Here is a 16,323-nt window from a genome sequence, read left to right as displayed (position 1 = left end):
GGCCTCTGGCCCAGCTTTATGCCCACCAACAGCAGGAAGAAACAGGTATAGCCTAGCTCTTCCCCTGAAAGGACTGGCAACAGCAGGTGCCTCTGTGCTAGTCCCATCAAGCTCAGCTTGGCCTGGGAGTTAATTTTGCTGGAGCCAAAGTATTAAGGTGAGTATGTTCTTCCTGCCTTTGGTAGTTTCCTCACTGAACACTGAGGGGAGTGAAATAGAGGCCCTCTATGTTCTTTCCTAGTTCTAAAATTCTCTTTTAAAAATTGTCAGTCTATGAATGTTTTGTTATAGCTATTTGAACCACGATAAACACTGAAACAAAATTGCTGGACTAATATTTACCGTGAGGATCCTTCTTTGTCTTCCTCTGATGTTGCTCGATGAGCATAAATCTGTTTTGGAAGAAAGCATGATCGTGGTTATCCACCACAATGACCGGTATCTTCAAACCTTTATTCCTTCCTTTTATTTATTTTGACCCTCATCTCCACTGCTAGATGATGATCTTTTTGAGCACAAGGATTCTATCCTCATTCACCGCCTTTACTCTTCCACAGTACCTAGTTTAGGATCTTGCATATATTTTTCATGAATTTTATCGATGGTTTTGGGTAACACTCAACAAATAATTCCTAATAAAAACTTGTAAAAGTAGGAAAAGAAGGAAATATCTTTAATTTAATAAAAGTATGTACCATAAACTTAGACAAGAGCGTTGCTTTAAAGTTAGGAATAAGGATGCCTGTTACCACTGCTGCTATTCAACATTGTTGAAGGTACTAATCAAGGCAATAAGAAAAATAAATGGGATGTAAGTAGTGGAAGATAGAAACAAAACTATCATTACTTGCATGTGAAATAATGGTGTCTTTATTTTATTTTATTTTTTTAGTTATCTAGTGCCACTGTAAGAGAAATACCACAAATGGATGGTTTTAACGAAGAGAATTTTATTATCTCACAGTCTAGGAGGATAGAAGTCCAAATTCAGGGTGCCACCTCCAGGGTAAGGCTCTCTTTCTCTGTCAGCTCTGAGGGAATGTCCTTGTCCTCAATCTTCCCCAGTCTAGGAGCTTCTCAGTGCAGAGACCCTGGGTCCAAAGGATGGGTTATTCTCCTGGCTCTTGTTTCTTGGTGGTACGAGGTTCCCCTGTCTACCTCCTCACTTCTCTCTTTCATATCTCAAAAGAGATTGACTTAAAATACAATCTAATCTTGTAGATTTGAGTTCCCCTTCATTAACAACATAACGGCCTCTAATTCCACCTCATTAACATCATGGAGGAAGGTTTTACAACACATAGGAAAATCACTTCAGGTGACAAAATGGTGGGCAATCACACAGTACTGGGAATCATGGCCTAGCCATATTCATACACATTTTGGGGTGACACAATTCAATCCATAACAGATGGGCAACCTAAAAAGCTCAAGAGATCACCTAAAATTTTTTGAAAGTAATATGAGAATTCAGAAAGAGCCCTGATGGTACAGTGCTTAAGCACTCAGCTGCTAACTGAAAGGTCAGTGGTTCAAACCCACCAGCCACTCCGTGGGAGAAAGAGGTGACAGTAAACTTCTGCAAAGATTTACAGCCTTGGAAACCCTATGGAGCAGTTCTACTCTGTACTATAGGGTCACCATGAGTTGGAATCGACTCGATAGCAATGCGTACAGGTAATATTAGAATTTAGTGAGGTAGCTAGATACAAAATCACACAAACCTCAACAGTTTTCCTATGTACCACCAATAACCAACTAGAAAATATAATGGAAGAAGAGTTTCATTCACAATAGGAATAAAAATGTATAAAGCACCTAGGAATAAACGAACGTTGTGGAAGACCTCTGTGAAGAAAACACTAAAATTCTTCTGAAGGACATTGAGGAGAACTGATTATGTGGAATGAGACACCACGTTCTTAGAAAGGAAGTCTCAACGTTGTAAAGATGCCAATTCTCCTCAAATTAATCTACAGATTCAATGCAATTCCATTCTAATGCCAACATAGCTTTTTTTTTTTTTTACAAATTGACCAGTTGACATTTAGTAGAGAAAATATTCAACAATAGCTTGAGAAGGATGAAAGAGCAGGAGCTTGCCCTACCGAATATCAAATTATGTTGTACAGCAACTGGAATAAGTAGGCGATACCGGTAGAGGAAAATAGAAGTCAATCAGTGGGACAGCACAGAGTCCAGACAAAGGCAGTATTTTCGATCAGCGTGGAAAGAAGGAACCAACCATTCAATAGGAGATTGTAAACAACTGGATATTCACATGGGGAGAAAAAAGATTCTCTACCTCAACCATAGCAAAACCAAGCAAAGAAAATAAATTCCACATGGACTAAAACATATAACACATATCACAATCTTATAAAAGTAATAGAAGAAAATGTAGGAGACTGTCTTTATGCCGTGAGGTGGCAAAGGCCTCCCTAACAAGACCCGCACCCCATACGCCATGAGGACAGGGTGACGGACGTGATTCCAAGAGTGCAAACACCTCCTGCTCTTCCCAGCCCTTGCCCCCTTTTCCCCTGGATTCTTTGTCTTCGTCTTGTTTATTTATAAAAGCTCCTCTTATATCCAACATACCAATCCTTTCAACTTTTTCCATTCTGTTGCGATGCTTCAGATACTTGGCACTTGTTTTTCTCTTTAAGGAGGCAAAACGGAACAGGCTTCGTAGTCAGGTGACTATCAGTTCTGCTTTTGGTTTTGCCCCGGGGGCTTCATTTGATCTCCTTCATCTGTAAAAGAAGGATGATACTACCTTCCTCCAAGGGTCCTTGTGTCAGACAATATATGCTGTCCGATGCTCGGCATTTAAATCAATGCTGAATTTGCTGTTTTGTTGTTGTTAGATGCCTTCAAGTTGATTCCCACTCATGACGACTCCATGTGTGCAGAACAGAACTGCTCCATAAGGTTTTCAAGGCTGTGATCTTTCAGAAGCAGATCACCAGGCCTTACTACCAAGGCACCCCTGGGTGGGCGTGACCTGCCAACCTTTCGGTTAATAGTCCAGCGCCACACAGGGACTCCCTAAATTTGCTAACGGTAGTCAAATCTATCAAAGTTTTTTGCCTGTGGTATCAGGCTTAGAATGCTCTTTCCCACCACAAGATAATAAAAATATGGCTTCTATTTCCTTCTAATACTTTTATGGTTTCTTTTTGTTATTTACTGAAACATGTTTGTTTAAGGTGAGAAATATGGATCTGCCGTTATCCCCCCTTCCCCCGATAGTTAGGCCACTGTTCTACTACCATGTATCCACTTCCCCCCACTGACTAGAACTTTAAAAGATGACATTTCAAAAGTGTTAATCATACATGGGTCTGTCTATTACTGGGCTCTGTCTGCTATTTCAAAATAAATATTATGTTGTATTATTTCTCATTGTGGAATTGCTGTAACACCTTATCTTTCTTCCCTAGAGTACCACTGTTGTTGTTGTTGTTAGGTGCCGTCGAGTCAGTTCCAACTCATAGCGACCCTAAGCACAACAGAACAAATCACTGCCTGGTCCTGAGCCATCCTTACAATCCTTGTAATGCTTGAGCTCATTGTTGCAGCCACTGTGTCAATCCACCTTGTTGAGGGTCTTCCTCTTTTCCGCTGACCCTGTACTCTGCCAAGCATGATGTCCTTCTCCAGGGACTGATCCTTCCTGACAACATGTCCAAAGTATGTAAGAAGCAGTCTTGCCATTCTTGCTTCTAAGGAGCATTCTGGTTGTACTTCTTCTAAGACAGATTTCTTCCTTCTTTTCGCAGTCCATGGTATATTCAATATTCTTCACCAATACCACAGTTTGAAGGCGTCAATTCTTCTTCAGTTTTCCTTATTCATTGTCCACCTTTCATATGCATATAATGCGATTGAAAATACTATGGCTTGGGTCAGGCACACCTTAATCTTCAAGGTGACATCTTTGCTCTTCAACACTTTAAAGAGGTCCTTTTTTTGCAGCAGATTTACCCAATGCAATGCGTCTTTTGATTTCTTGACTGCTGCTTCCATGGCTGTTGATTGTGGATCCAAGTAAAATGAAATCCTTGACAACTTCGATCTTTTCTCCATTTATCATGATGCTGCTCATTGGTCCAGTTGTGAGGATTTTCGTTTTCTTTATGTTGAGGTGCAATCCATGCTGAAGGCTGTGGTCTTTGATCTTCATTAGTTAGTGCTTCAAGTCCTCTTCACTTTCAGCAAGCAAGGTTGTGTCATCTGCATAATGCATGTTGTTAACGAGTCTTCCTCCAATCCTGATGCCCTGTTCTTCTTCATATAGTCCAGCTTCTCGGATTATTTGCTCAGCATACAGATTGAATAGGTATGGTGAAAGAACACAACCCTGACACACACTTTTCCTGACTTTAAACCAATCAGTATCCCCTTGTTCTTTCCGAACAACTGCCTCTTGATCTATGTACAGGTTCCTCATGAGCACAATTAAGTGTTCTGGAATTCCCATTATTTGCGATGTTATCCATAATTTGTTATGATACACACAGTCTAATGGCTTTACATAGTCAATAAAACACAGGTAAACATCCTTGTGGCATTATCTGCTTTCACCCAGGATCCATCTGACATAAGCAATGATATCCCTGGTTCCAAGTCCTCTTCTGAAACCAGCCTGAATTTCTGACAGTTTCCTGTCTATATACTGCTGCAGCCATTTTTGAATGATCTTCAGCAAAATTTTGCTTGCGTGTGATCTTGATGATATTGTTATATAATTTCCACATTTAGTTGGATCACCTTTCTTGGGTCAGGCATAAATATGGATCTCTTCCAGGCAGGTGGCCAGGAAGCCGTATTCCATATTTCTTGGCATAGACGAGTGAGCACCTCCGGCGCTGCATCTGTTTGTTGAAACATCTCAATTGATACTCCATCAATTCCTGGAGCCTTGTTTTTCACCAATGCCTTCAGAGCAGCTTGAACTTCTTCCTTCAGTATCATTGTTTCCTGATCATATGCCACCTCTTAAAATTCTTTTTGGTATAATGACTCTGTGTATTCCTTCCATCTTCTTTTGATATTTTTTATATTCTTTTAATATTTTCCCCAAAGAATCCTTTACTATTGCAACTCAAGGCTTGAATTTTTCTTCAGTTCTTTGAGCTTGAGAAACACTGAGTGCGTTCTTCCCTTATGGTTTTCCATCTCCAGCTCTTTGCACATGTCATTATAATACTTTACCTTGCCTTCTCGAGATGCCCTTTGAGATCTTCCGTTCAGTTCTTTTACTTCATCTATTCTTCCTTTCGCTTCATTTGACAGCAAGTTTCAGAGTCTCCTCTGTCATCCATCTTGGTGTTTTGTTTGTTTCCTGTATTTCAATGACCTCTTGCTTTCTTCATGTATGATGTCCTTCATATCATTCCACAACTCCTCAGGTCTTCGGTCACTAGTGCTCAATGTGTCATATCTATTCTTCAGATGGTCTCTGCAAACATCCATTAATAATCGGAACCTGGAATGTACAAAGTATGAATCTAGGAAAATTGGAAATCATCAAAAATGAAGTAGAATGCATAAACATTGATATCCTAGGCATTAGTGAGCTGAGGTGCACTGGTATTGGCCATTTTGAATTGGACAATCATATAGTCTACTATGCTGGGAATGACAACTTGAAGAGGAATGGTGTTGTAGTCATCGTCAAAAAGAACGTTTCAAGATCTATCCTGAAGTACAATGCTGTCAGTGATAGGATAATATCCATATGCCTACAAGGAAGACCAGTAATATGACTATTATTCAAATTTACACACCAACTACTAGTGCCAAAGATGAAGAAATAGAAGACTTTTATCAGCTGCTACAGTCTGAAATTGATCAAACATGCAATCAAGATGCATTGATAATTACTGGCGATTGGAATGTGAAAGTTGGAAACAAAGAAGAAGGATCAGTAGTTGGAAAATATGGCCTTAGTGATAGAAACAATGTCGGAGATCGAATGATAGAATTTTGCAAGACCAATGACTTCTTCATTGCAAATACCTCCTTTCACCAACATAAACGGCGACTATACAAATGGACCTCACCATCTGGAACACACAAAAATCAAATTGACTACATCTGTGGAAAGAGACGATGGACAGGCTCGATATCATCAGTCAGAACAAGGCCAGGGACCGACTGTGGAACAGACCATGAATTGCTCATATGCAAGTTCAAGCTGAAACTGAAGAAAATCACAGCAAGTCCACAAGAGCCAAAATATGGCCCTATATATGGAACACCATTATTGTCCACCTAAAACACTGCATGGTTTCAGTGCTCATAAATCTTATGATCTAAGTGGGGGAGAGGATATAAGGAGAACATATAAATGAATACAAATATAAGGCTAAACTGCACGTAGGAATCAAAAGCAGCACAGGATTTATAGAAATGTCAAAAAAGGAAACAGCCATAGGCTGCTTATAGAAGCAGAGGGAACTGTCTGGGCAATGGCCAATGACTGTCTTCCCAGATGTCTTGGCAAACTGACCCCATGCTGGTCCCCAGCCTCCCAGGCTTAGAAATCAGACTCTGTCACCACCAAAAGAGAACCAGCATCTTCCTTTTGGGGGCAGTCTCACCTTATCAATATTTCAGGACTGACCAAAAATCAGAATGCCAAATTATGACTTGGCAGTGAGAAAGACTTCTGTTCCACAGACAGGACTTCTGTGCCTACAGGATTAGGGATTTGTGTCTCTGAGGAGACAGGCCTGTGTGCGCAGTAAAGCACAATCAGAAGGCTACTTGGTGAGAACAGAATAGAACGTAAGGAACCAGCTGAATCCAGGGTTTCATGGAAAGATTTAGAGAGCCTCATCCATCCATCTCCCCCTCAGGCACAGCCCTGCTGGTGGCTCTGACACTTCACATCTGCTGCCCTGGGCTCCATCCCTACTTTTGTGCAATGTTAGGACGGGCACTGCCCACGTAGACCTGTTCCTTGCCTTTTCTACAAGGAACTGACCAACCCTCCTGCTGATAGACCTGTTTTTCTTCAGATAGATCAGGAGGCCATCTGGTCTTTACATATCTCTGTTCTGCTCCATTATGTGTTGATCTTAAACTTTCCCTCCTGAGGGGCCATCTTTTTAAAAGTTGTTTACCATAGTTTTAACTTCTCTGGAGAGGGCAATGTCTCTCTTTGGCCCCCAAGGAATGGCAACACATCTCACGAATGAACCAGGGCCTGGAGGACTGAAGGGTTCAGGGAAGGCTTTTTGAACAAAGATGGACTTGTGTTGGCTTTCGACAGATTCATAGGACTTCAACAGGCAGAGTGTATTAAGGGAATTTTCGAGGGGTAAAGGCACAGACAAAGGTAGGAATGAGCACGGTGTGGCTGGGGTAGGGTGAGGGGCTGGAACGTAAGGCTGCTCCAACAGTAGAAAAGGTGGATAGGGAAATTAGGGTGAATTGGCAGGGTATGGTTAAGTTGTCAGCTTGTTAAATATGCTAGCAGCTGTCTGTCAGGAAATCAATAAACCATTATATAATTGAACAAAAAGCAAGCAGAACCAAACTGCTTACTGCAATATTTTAACTGAGCCTATTTAGACAATGCCTATATGGTCTCTATGATTTAGAATCTACTCAATGGGAAGGGTTTTTTGTTTTTGTTTTTTTTTTTTTTTTAGTTTACTCACTGGAGAAAAAAGATGCTGAGTAAATCTAAGGACTCTACAAGGTCACAGTTTTATCCTTTTGTTGGTCCTTTCTCCCCAGGTTGATTGATCACTCCCTAAGAGTGGACATTTTCTCTCTCTTATCATTTCATCCAACAGGGAAAGAAATCGGGGATAGAATGAAAGTGACTGGTGTCTACATCAAATCACTGCCAAAGTTTTGCGTTGAAGGAATTTTCCAGTCATGTCAACACTGGCCTTCTTAAATTTAGTTTCTCAAAATAGTCTAATGGTTTGCTATCTTGGCTTCAACTGCACCAAGATCTCCTGAGAGTAGGGTTCCTTTCAAAATCCCTGGAACACAACCCAAGCACACCAAGCACACCCCAGTCCTAGTGACTGAAGAGGAATATCAAGTAGTAGCAGGTGGTAAAGTGGCTTTAATTTTCAGTTTGTGGCTTTCGAATCTATTATAAAGACAAAATATATTCTGGAAACTTGAATTAATTGTTGTCCTTACCTCAATGAGGCAGAAAATTATAATCAAAATCATCACTACCACAGTCACAGATATCGCCAAGATGAGTTTGTGGTTATATCCATATCCTGGAACTTCTTTTGTGAGCTAAAAAATAGGAAGAAACAATTTTTTTTTTTTTTGTAGAACAAAGACATGAAAAGGATAAAAGCTAACCATTCAGTTTCAAAACCCAATTCTTCCAGGTGAATCTAGCTTATAGGTTCATAAAGAACATCACAAATCGAATAATCTTACTATTAGGCATTCTTCTTGTACAATTCGTGTGTTAAGTCTTCTCCTCTACACTAGGAATAGTGGTAAAAAAAAAGTCGGAGATGATTTTCTTGGCCCAAGTTCCTTGGCCAAGATGAGATACAGAGTAGGAGCTTTGGCACTCTAAAGGCATGTCCTGAACTCTGATGGAAAAGTCTGAGCCTCATGTTTCTGGAGTTGTCCTCACCTCACTTGACTCTTGCTCTTTTTGCTCACTGTGGACTTCGGTGCTCTCGTTGATGTAGTTCTCGGTTTTCCATTGGTCTGTATCCCAGTCTGCCTTGGACACCTTAACTTCTTGGTGCTCACTGAGAAGCTTCATTAGGAGGCCTGTTCTGGAGAGGAGCTTGGCACAGGCCAGTTGTACCTGGGGCTCTGAGCAGTCCAGTTTCAGTGTCCGCATAACATGAGCAATGAGCCTTCTCACATCGTTGTTGGGGATGAGGGACCGTAGCTGCTGGTTTAGCTGAGTTTCAAATTGATCCCCTGGGGATGAGAGCAATGGGAGAGAGGAGCCATGGGGCTTGGAGGGTAAGTCAGGGCCCATGTTCTGGTATTCCCATTGTGTTTCATTTGTTTGTTTAACAGGTGCCATGAAGTTGTCTGCAGTCACAGCAGAATCTGCAGTGGAAGGATCCTTATGGGCAGTGATTTCAGGGGTAGCCTCACCTAGCATAGTAGCATTGTGTACAGTAGTAGTTTTTGCAGACGGCTCTGGAAAAAGAAACAATTCTTGAAAAGGATTTTCTGGAGAACTCAGTTCTTCTGAAGATGAAAAAGCCTCTCGAGGAGGGGAATTTATGAGGCTCCTCACTGCAGAGGAAGGAGGTCTATTTCTAAGCATCAGTCTACGGACCTTTCTGAACCTTCGACTTGTTTTGGCCTTTGGTCTTCTGTGAACCACACGAGAGCGAGATTTATGGTAGATGTAATTTTTTCTGGAATGCGATACTGATATAGGAACCTCCATATTTTTAACTCTAGCATTTGCATCTTCTAAAACAAAAATGGTGTAGGACAAGTCTTTTGAAAGGATTCTAACTTCAGGTGGGCCTTTTGAAGGAGGAGAGGCAGAAGGCCTGCCCATGGAGTATTGTTTCAGGGAAGAAGAGACTGCTGCCTTATGTTCCTTGCTGGATGAAGGCTCTGTGTTGAAGGAGACTCCCCCTAACTTCCTTTGCCTCCGCACCTTGAGAAGTCCTTCCACCTTCTTTGAGAGTGGCCTTAGAAGCCTTCTTGCTTTGGGAGTGTTGTCCATAAATGACTTGGCCCCTTGTTTCCTCTTAATGCTCAGATCTTCCATTTCTTTGAAGTGCCTTTTCTTTATGCCCCTTGGCCACTTGAGGACTCTGTTTACCCTTCGCAGCCTTTTCCTGACACCTGTTCTCCGGATCTTTGCCAGGTGGTTTTCCTGGGGTTGAACAGTTTCTAACTTCTTTTGAAGGATTTGGCGTTTAAATTTGGCATGTAAAAAGTTGGGATACATAAGCATGGCAGTTTTTTCTTTCTGTTTAACCTCATTAATTTTTTCTTGAATTTCTGCATCTAACAAATTCTCCAGAAAATAGAGCTTCCTCAATTTACTTCTGTAAGTTGCATTGTTGTTTTCAGGCTTAAGAGGGGGATTCCCTGTGTTGTTCTGCAAATCACTCAGGGCCTTTTCTCTATCTTGTACCTTGGAAAAAAGCAGTTTAATGAATGGTAATAACGTCATCTCTATGTGTCCTAGATTTCCCTCCGAGAAATAAGGCAATACGTAATTTAGTGCACTAATAACATCACTTTCATCATTAAAGCCTAGAGGCTCATTCAGGACAGTTGACAAGTTGACACTACTTCTGTCTGAGGATGCAGCTTCTGGCTCAATAGTGAGCTCAGTGCTGGTGTTCTTTTTCCGGGCTTGTAATGCCTTCATAAATGTTCCTTCTGCGGCCCCCAGAGATGGTTCTTCACCTGCCAAAACAGAAAGACTGTGATTGATAATGAAAGACGGATGGGACAGCTTTTTGTCAATTCATAGCCATACACCCCAGTCAAAGAAATGAGAAGTCAACAAAGATTAGAGCGCCGTTTAGAGAGGAGAAAAATAAACCCAAACTGAAGTTTATGACTAGTGACAACAATGTTCTACTATGAATATGTCCACTCTGTCCACCCTGGTTCTCTTCAAAAATTGGCTACCTACTGAGAGCATTCCATAGTGTGAAACATAGTAACTATATTTAGATTATGGTGCTCTGGTAACACATTGGTTAAGCAGTTAGCTGCTGTCCAAAAGGTTGGCAGTTCAAACCTCCCAGCCTCTCCACGATAGAAAGATGTGGCAGTCTGCTTCTGTAAAGATTTACAGCCTTGGAAACCCTGTGCGGCAGTTCTACTCTGTCCTATAGAGTCATTATGAGTTGGAATCGACTCGACAGCAATGGGTTATGAGACAGGGAAGAGACTGGGCTGGCTGAATTAAATGAGGGCTACATTCAAGGTCCTGTGCCCTTGGCCAGCTACGATTAAATAATCTCTGAATCTAAACCTAAGTGCAGACCACCATATAGCTTTTGCTGCTGGCACCCGCAAACTACATGTGATTAACAAACTAGGTGCTTAGACTAGATAAGGGGCTACATTTCAAGGCCCTGTGTGCTTGACCAGTTATAAATTAGGGATAATCCTTTTGAGTTGTTTTTCAAGGCCTCACCAGGTGCAGGGCATGTGCTGTAAAGATCGACGTGGCCTATGAATAACCTTCCACAGGAGACAAACATGAACAGGGGCCACTTGTCAGGTCTGAAACCGTGATACAGAGGCGCCATGCATGCACAACATCCCAGAATAAGTCCTGTTCGACATCCGGCAGGCTTTGTGACACACTCCATCTTGGTTCCAGCAACCTCTGCGAGGAAGTCCATCTTGATTGAATTCTCACTGTGCGTGCATTTGATTTTCATAATCCCTCCCCTTCTCCTAGAAATCTCCTCCCATCTAATGAATAAAGACAATGCGTTTTTCCCACCTAAAAACTTTTATACGACCTAAAAAATCTTTTGTTCAGTGAGAGACTGGAGGCTACCGTAGGTGGAAACCCCTCTCCCTGTCTTCCTCGTGAGCCTTTTACTTTCTCTCTGTCCCTGATAAATCTTTGTTTGAGTGGAACCTCTGAGCCGCTCCTGGTCATTCTTGGTCAGAAGAAGGAAGAACCTAGGCAGGGCTTAGTCCGAAGCTGGGAAGCCTTGCCCTGTAACAGAATTCGGTGACTGTGGCAGGAATGATTGTTTTCCTCAGACCTGGGTCTGGGGGCAGATAAGGAGACCCACTAAACCCTGATGGACAGATAAGCACCTCCCAGGACACCATCTGTCCTGTGTCCCTCCCTCTGGTGAGTAGATTTCTGTGCCTGCTCCTCTCATCTGGGTTTCCAGAAGAACAAAGGATATTGTTGTCTGTCTTGACCTGACTTGTTTTTCCTGAGCCTGAGAGTCCTGACCTGATGTTTATGGTGATGGGCTTGGCCCAAAGATCTGGTAAACCTGATAGGTCAGGCATACTTAATAGATATTCTTTCCAGGTTGAGTTGAAAAGCTGCCTGCCAGGACCTGTGCAATCTGGGGAGTCTCATGAGTGGAGTGATTGATTACTTGGCATCTGCAGTGAGGGGGGGGTCACCCCCAACACCTGTTAGACCTGGTATTCCCCCTCGATTGAGACTTGGCATCAGTGGTGAGGAAGGCCAGCCCCAAAATCCAAGACCTGCTAATCAAGCCTGAGACCTGGTAATTCAGACCTGATACTGATTGTTTAATGTGAGGGGCTTGACTCCAAGATCCATGAAAACCGGTGTAGTCTGCAGACCTGGTAATTGGCTTTTTCTGTCTTCTCTCTAGCTTACTTTCCTCTCCACTTTATTTTCCTTTGATTAAGTGCCAGCTGGTGGGTGATATCCCTGGCATTTTGCCCAGTTAGTGTATTTCTACCAGTTCAGTCCCATTATTACATTTGTGATCACAAAGAGGGACTCTTGGTGACTCTAGATTTGGGACAGACATTTTTATGAGTATGTGATGGCCATTATTTTTGTGTGTCTGGATGTTGTCTGTCTCTGGTTCGTGTACCCTGGTTCTGGGGAGTGGATGTAACACCCCCATCTGGTATTGGGGATAAGAGGTGTATGGAAGATTGAAGTGGAGATTTAGATAATGTGTTAGACCTCACTAAAATCATCCTTGTTTCCCCTCTCCCTTTCTGGCTTGTCTGGTCCAAGCGCTCTGTTTGTCTGTTCATCTTATGTGTGAATTTTCTGTGTGACCAGGGCTGTCTGAGGTTGAGATTGCAAGATCATCTGCGTCGTCTCTGTGTCTTATGTGCCATTTATGTGTGATGCATAGAAATTAATTGGTGAAAGGAAATTTGGGTTAAATTAAAAAATACTTATGGAGATTCCTGAAAACATATTGTTTAGGCTAAAAAAAGAGATGCACGGGGAGAAGAGATTTTCAGTCTAGACTGGGATTTGAATCACAATACAGAGAACACTCCAGGCAGAGTGTTAAGATTAAAAAAAACAAGATTCTCTCCCAGAGCTGAGAATGCTCTTGGCTGCAGCATGAGAGACAAATAAATTCCTATGGACTGAAAGAAAAAGCTAGTGGTATCAACTATCCATAAAAATAAAAAGCTAGGTTCTTGGGAACACTTAATTGGACAGAATGAAAGACCAAGAGAACAAACCAGGAGATTCTCCCCTAGGGTGCATTCTCAAACACTGACAATTCTTTTCTTATAATCAATAAAAGATAAAGAAAGCTGCAGAAAAAGAAGAAAGTATAGGGTTAAAAATCTCTCAGCTAATGATACTGGCCTGCCAAGTATACTCTAACTGAGATAAGGAAAAGATTTACGGACCAAATTGCCAGGCAGCCTTCTTAACTGCTGCTTTGCAGGCTAAAGACCACCCCCCAAAGAAACAAAGAAAAATAGGGAGACCAAGGCCATAGGAGCGGAGAAAGCCCTGCACCCCTTTAGAAAGAGACCAGTGCAGCTGGTGTAGAGAAAATAATAATAATACCAACAAACAAACAAACAAACAAAACCCACTGCTGTCGAGTCGATTCTGATGCATAGTGGCCCTATAGGACAGAGTAGAACTACACCATAGAGTTTCCAAGGAGCATTTGGTAGATTCGAACTGCCGACCTCTTGGCTAACAGCTGTAACACTTAACCACTATGCCATCATGGTTTCCCAAATAACTTTGCCTTAAATTAAAGGTAACAGTTCCAGGACTGTAAGAGGGAAAGAAATTAGTTATCATTTGCCTTTCAAAACTTTTATCGGTCTGACTAAACTTTAATTTATGAGATTTTTAAGAGCTTTAATGTTAGCTAACATATAAAACAAAGAATTAGGTTTCTCGCTGTGAAATAACAAAATTTTCTTTGATTCCTGAATTAAGGAGTTAATCTCTTCTTTGTATAATTTGATTCAAAGACAAAGGTTCAGTCTGTCACTAGAAAAAGATTCCTGAGTCAGAAACCAAGGCACATGGCTTTAGGGAAAAAGCAAAAAACAACAAAAAAAAACAAAACCACACACTACGGTTATTTATTTTAAGATCGCTGGTTAAATAACTAAAGTATTGTTTCTTGGTAACTTATGATAAACTTCTGGCAAGTCTGAAAGCCACAAAAATTTTTTTATAAAGAAAAAGTGCTATAAATGTTTATTTAACATGATATAAATTACACAGAACATGTTAAAATCAAGAGAAGTGTCTGATTCTCTATGGGTTAAAATTTATGTGTTAGTATTTCCTCTTGTGTTTTTGCCTAACATTAGGCAGCAAATGATTGCCAACTTGGTTGAAACTTTGTTTTTTGAATCTAGCAATGTCAAAGCCAATGGATTAATTGAAGAATTACTGTTCAGGTATTCAGAGACTTGATAATTTTGGAATGTTCTGGTATATCCTGACTACATGACATTATGTCTCAAGGTTATTATGTGTTACATTTGAAGTTCTTTAAAAATATGCTTAATGGTTATTATTGAAAATAATTTTATCTATAGTTTTTTTCAACTGATTTTATTTGGCCTTTGCGCTGTGCTTGTAATTGATTTCTATCAGGTCTCTCACCATTAAGAATTATGTTTATAAATTAATCATGCATGACCATATTAAATTCTGTCATCAGCAGGTAAGTTTTTACTTTGCTGATTTCCTGAACACATTTGACCGGAATATGTCAACAAAAAGGTGGATTATACTGGACTTATAAAAGGGACAGTGACTAGACTCAATCAAAATTGCCAGAACTCTTACGCGGATGCTGGTGGGTTCACAGACTGCGGTTGACCCCGTAGCACATGGAACAGAAGTTAACTACGAAAGGCGGAGCAGACAGAATGATACTGCAGGTTTATGTGAGAATACTGCTGGTGGTTTAAGGTCTTTCTTTCTAGAAATAAGAAATGCTTTAAGGTCCTACTTTTTGGAGATAAGAAACCACATTCCTCTTTTCTCCTAAATTAACTAACTCGTGAATTTAGATACTGTAACTCTTGAATTGAAAGTTCCTATTGACAAACTTAAAGTTATAAATATCATAACCAGAAAAGTGTCTGAAATTTGAGCTATGATTTTACAAATTGAAATAACATTAGATTTCCTATTCTCTCAAAGAAGAGTTTGTGCCTTAGGAAATAAACGTTATTTTATTTATATAAATACACAATCCGAGACCTTAGAGAATATAGGTGCTGCTGAAGCCCTGAAACGACCAGGATCCTGACTAAGGCTAGAGAACAGGCGGACGATGTTAACTGCCCACAACCAGCACCCGTTGTTTTCAGATTAAGGGGAGAAACAGTGCCTGACACAGAGCCGAACTGAGATTACAATGGAGATGGTAAAAAAAAAAAAAAAAAGGGCCATTTAGTTACATGTGGTATAAAAAAAAAAGAAAAAAAGCGGGATTAAATAGTGTATAGCCAAGCCTGTTAATTATGATAGGGTGAAAAAAATTACTCAGATAGCAGAGGAGAACCCAGCAGTCTTTCTCACCAGGTTCACTGGGGCTTTTAAGAAATATACTAACACTGACCCTGAGAGCGTGGAAAAAAATACTTTGCTAACTGCATTTTATTACCCAGTCTCCAGCAGATATCAGAAGGACACTGCAAAAGATAGAGACAGAGCCCCAGACTCCACCCTCAAAACTGGTTGAGGAAGGCTTTAAGGTATTTAATAACAGAGATCCGGCAACAGAGGATAAAGTAAAAGAAAAAGGCCCAATTTTTGGCAGTAGTGCTTCAGAGCCCACCTCGAAGCAACCCTGCAAAATCCTGAAGACCAAAATCCCCACGAGAATTTCTTCATCGGCCAGTGAGCATCAAGCCAGACCAATGTTAAGTATTACAAAAAGAGAGGCCACTGAAAGGCGGAGGGTCCTGAGTGTCCTAAAAGAGGGTGACCAGTTGACTTCCCCTGGAAGCCAGTTCAGGGAGGCCCACAGCACTTGATGTCCCTCTCAGAGGAAGAGGAAGAGGGGCCCTATTGACAAGGCCCAGAAGTCTGCTCAGCTCCCGGCCAGAAGGCCATTACTATTTCCGATGCAAAGCCTTGGGTTACTCTCGACGTGGGAGGTAAGGAAATTACATTTGTACTAGACATGGGAGTTGCCTTCTCTGTTCTCACCCAAAATCCAGGCCCACTCTCTGGTCGTGACTGCACTGTCATTGGGGTGGATGGAAAGCCTAAGGTAAGGAATTTCACTTTCCCCCTTTCCTGTGAAGTAGGCCGGAGAACTCTATCCCACTCTTCCTTGCATGTCCCTGACTGCCCAGTTCCCTTGCTAGGGAGGGATTTATTAACTAAGCTGGGTA

The 16,323-nt window shown here is 41.3% G+C and overlaps 1 protein-coding gene across 1 annotated transcript in view; it reads right to left on the bottom strand.

Annotated features, from left to right (window-relative positions):
* Positions 1–217: 217 nt before the first annotated feature.
* LOC135228106 (leucine-rich repeat-containing protein 37A3-like) overlaps positions 218–16,323 on the bottom strand; it is a 56,615-nt gene continuing 40,509 nt past the window's right edge. The window contains exons 7-10 of the mRNA XM_064271456.1: positions 10,124–10,401; positions 8,636–9,859; positions 8,176–8,280; positions 218–392 (exon numbers count right to left, since the gene is read on the bottom strand). Coding sequence (XP_064127526.1) covers positions 339–392; positions 8,176–8,280; positions 8,636–9,859; positions 10,124–10,401 — 1,661 coding nt within the window. The 3' untranslated portion in view covers positions 218–338. The remainder of the gene's footprint in view (positions 393–8,175; positions 8,281–8,635; positions 9,860–10,123; positions 10,402–16,323) is intronic.

This window comes from Loxodonta africana, chromosome 18 (genome assembly GCF_030014295.1).
Source record: "Loxodonta africana isolate mLoxAfr1 chromosome 18, mLoxAfr1.hap2, whole genome shotgun sequence".
NCBI lineage: Eukaryota > Metazoa > Chordata > Mammalia > Proboscidea > Elephantidae > Loxodonta > Loxodonta africana.
The sequence above is the reverse complement of the archived record's forward strand: the minus strand, read 5'-3'. Positions and strand labels throughout refer to the sequence as shown.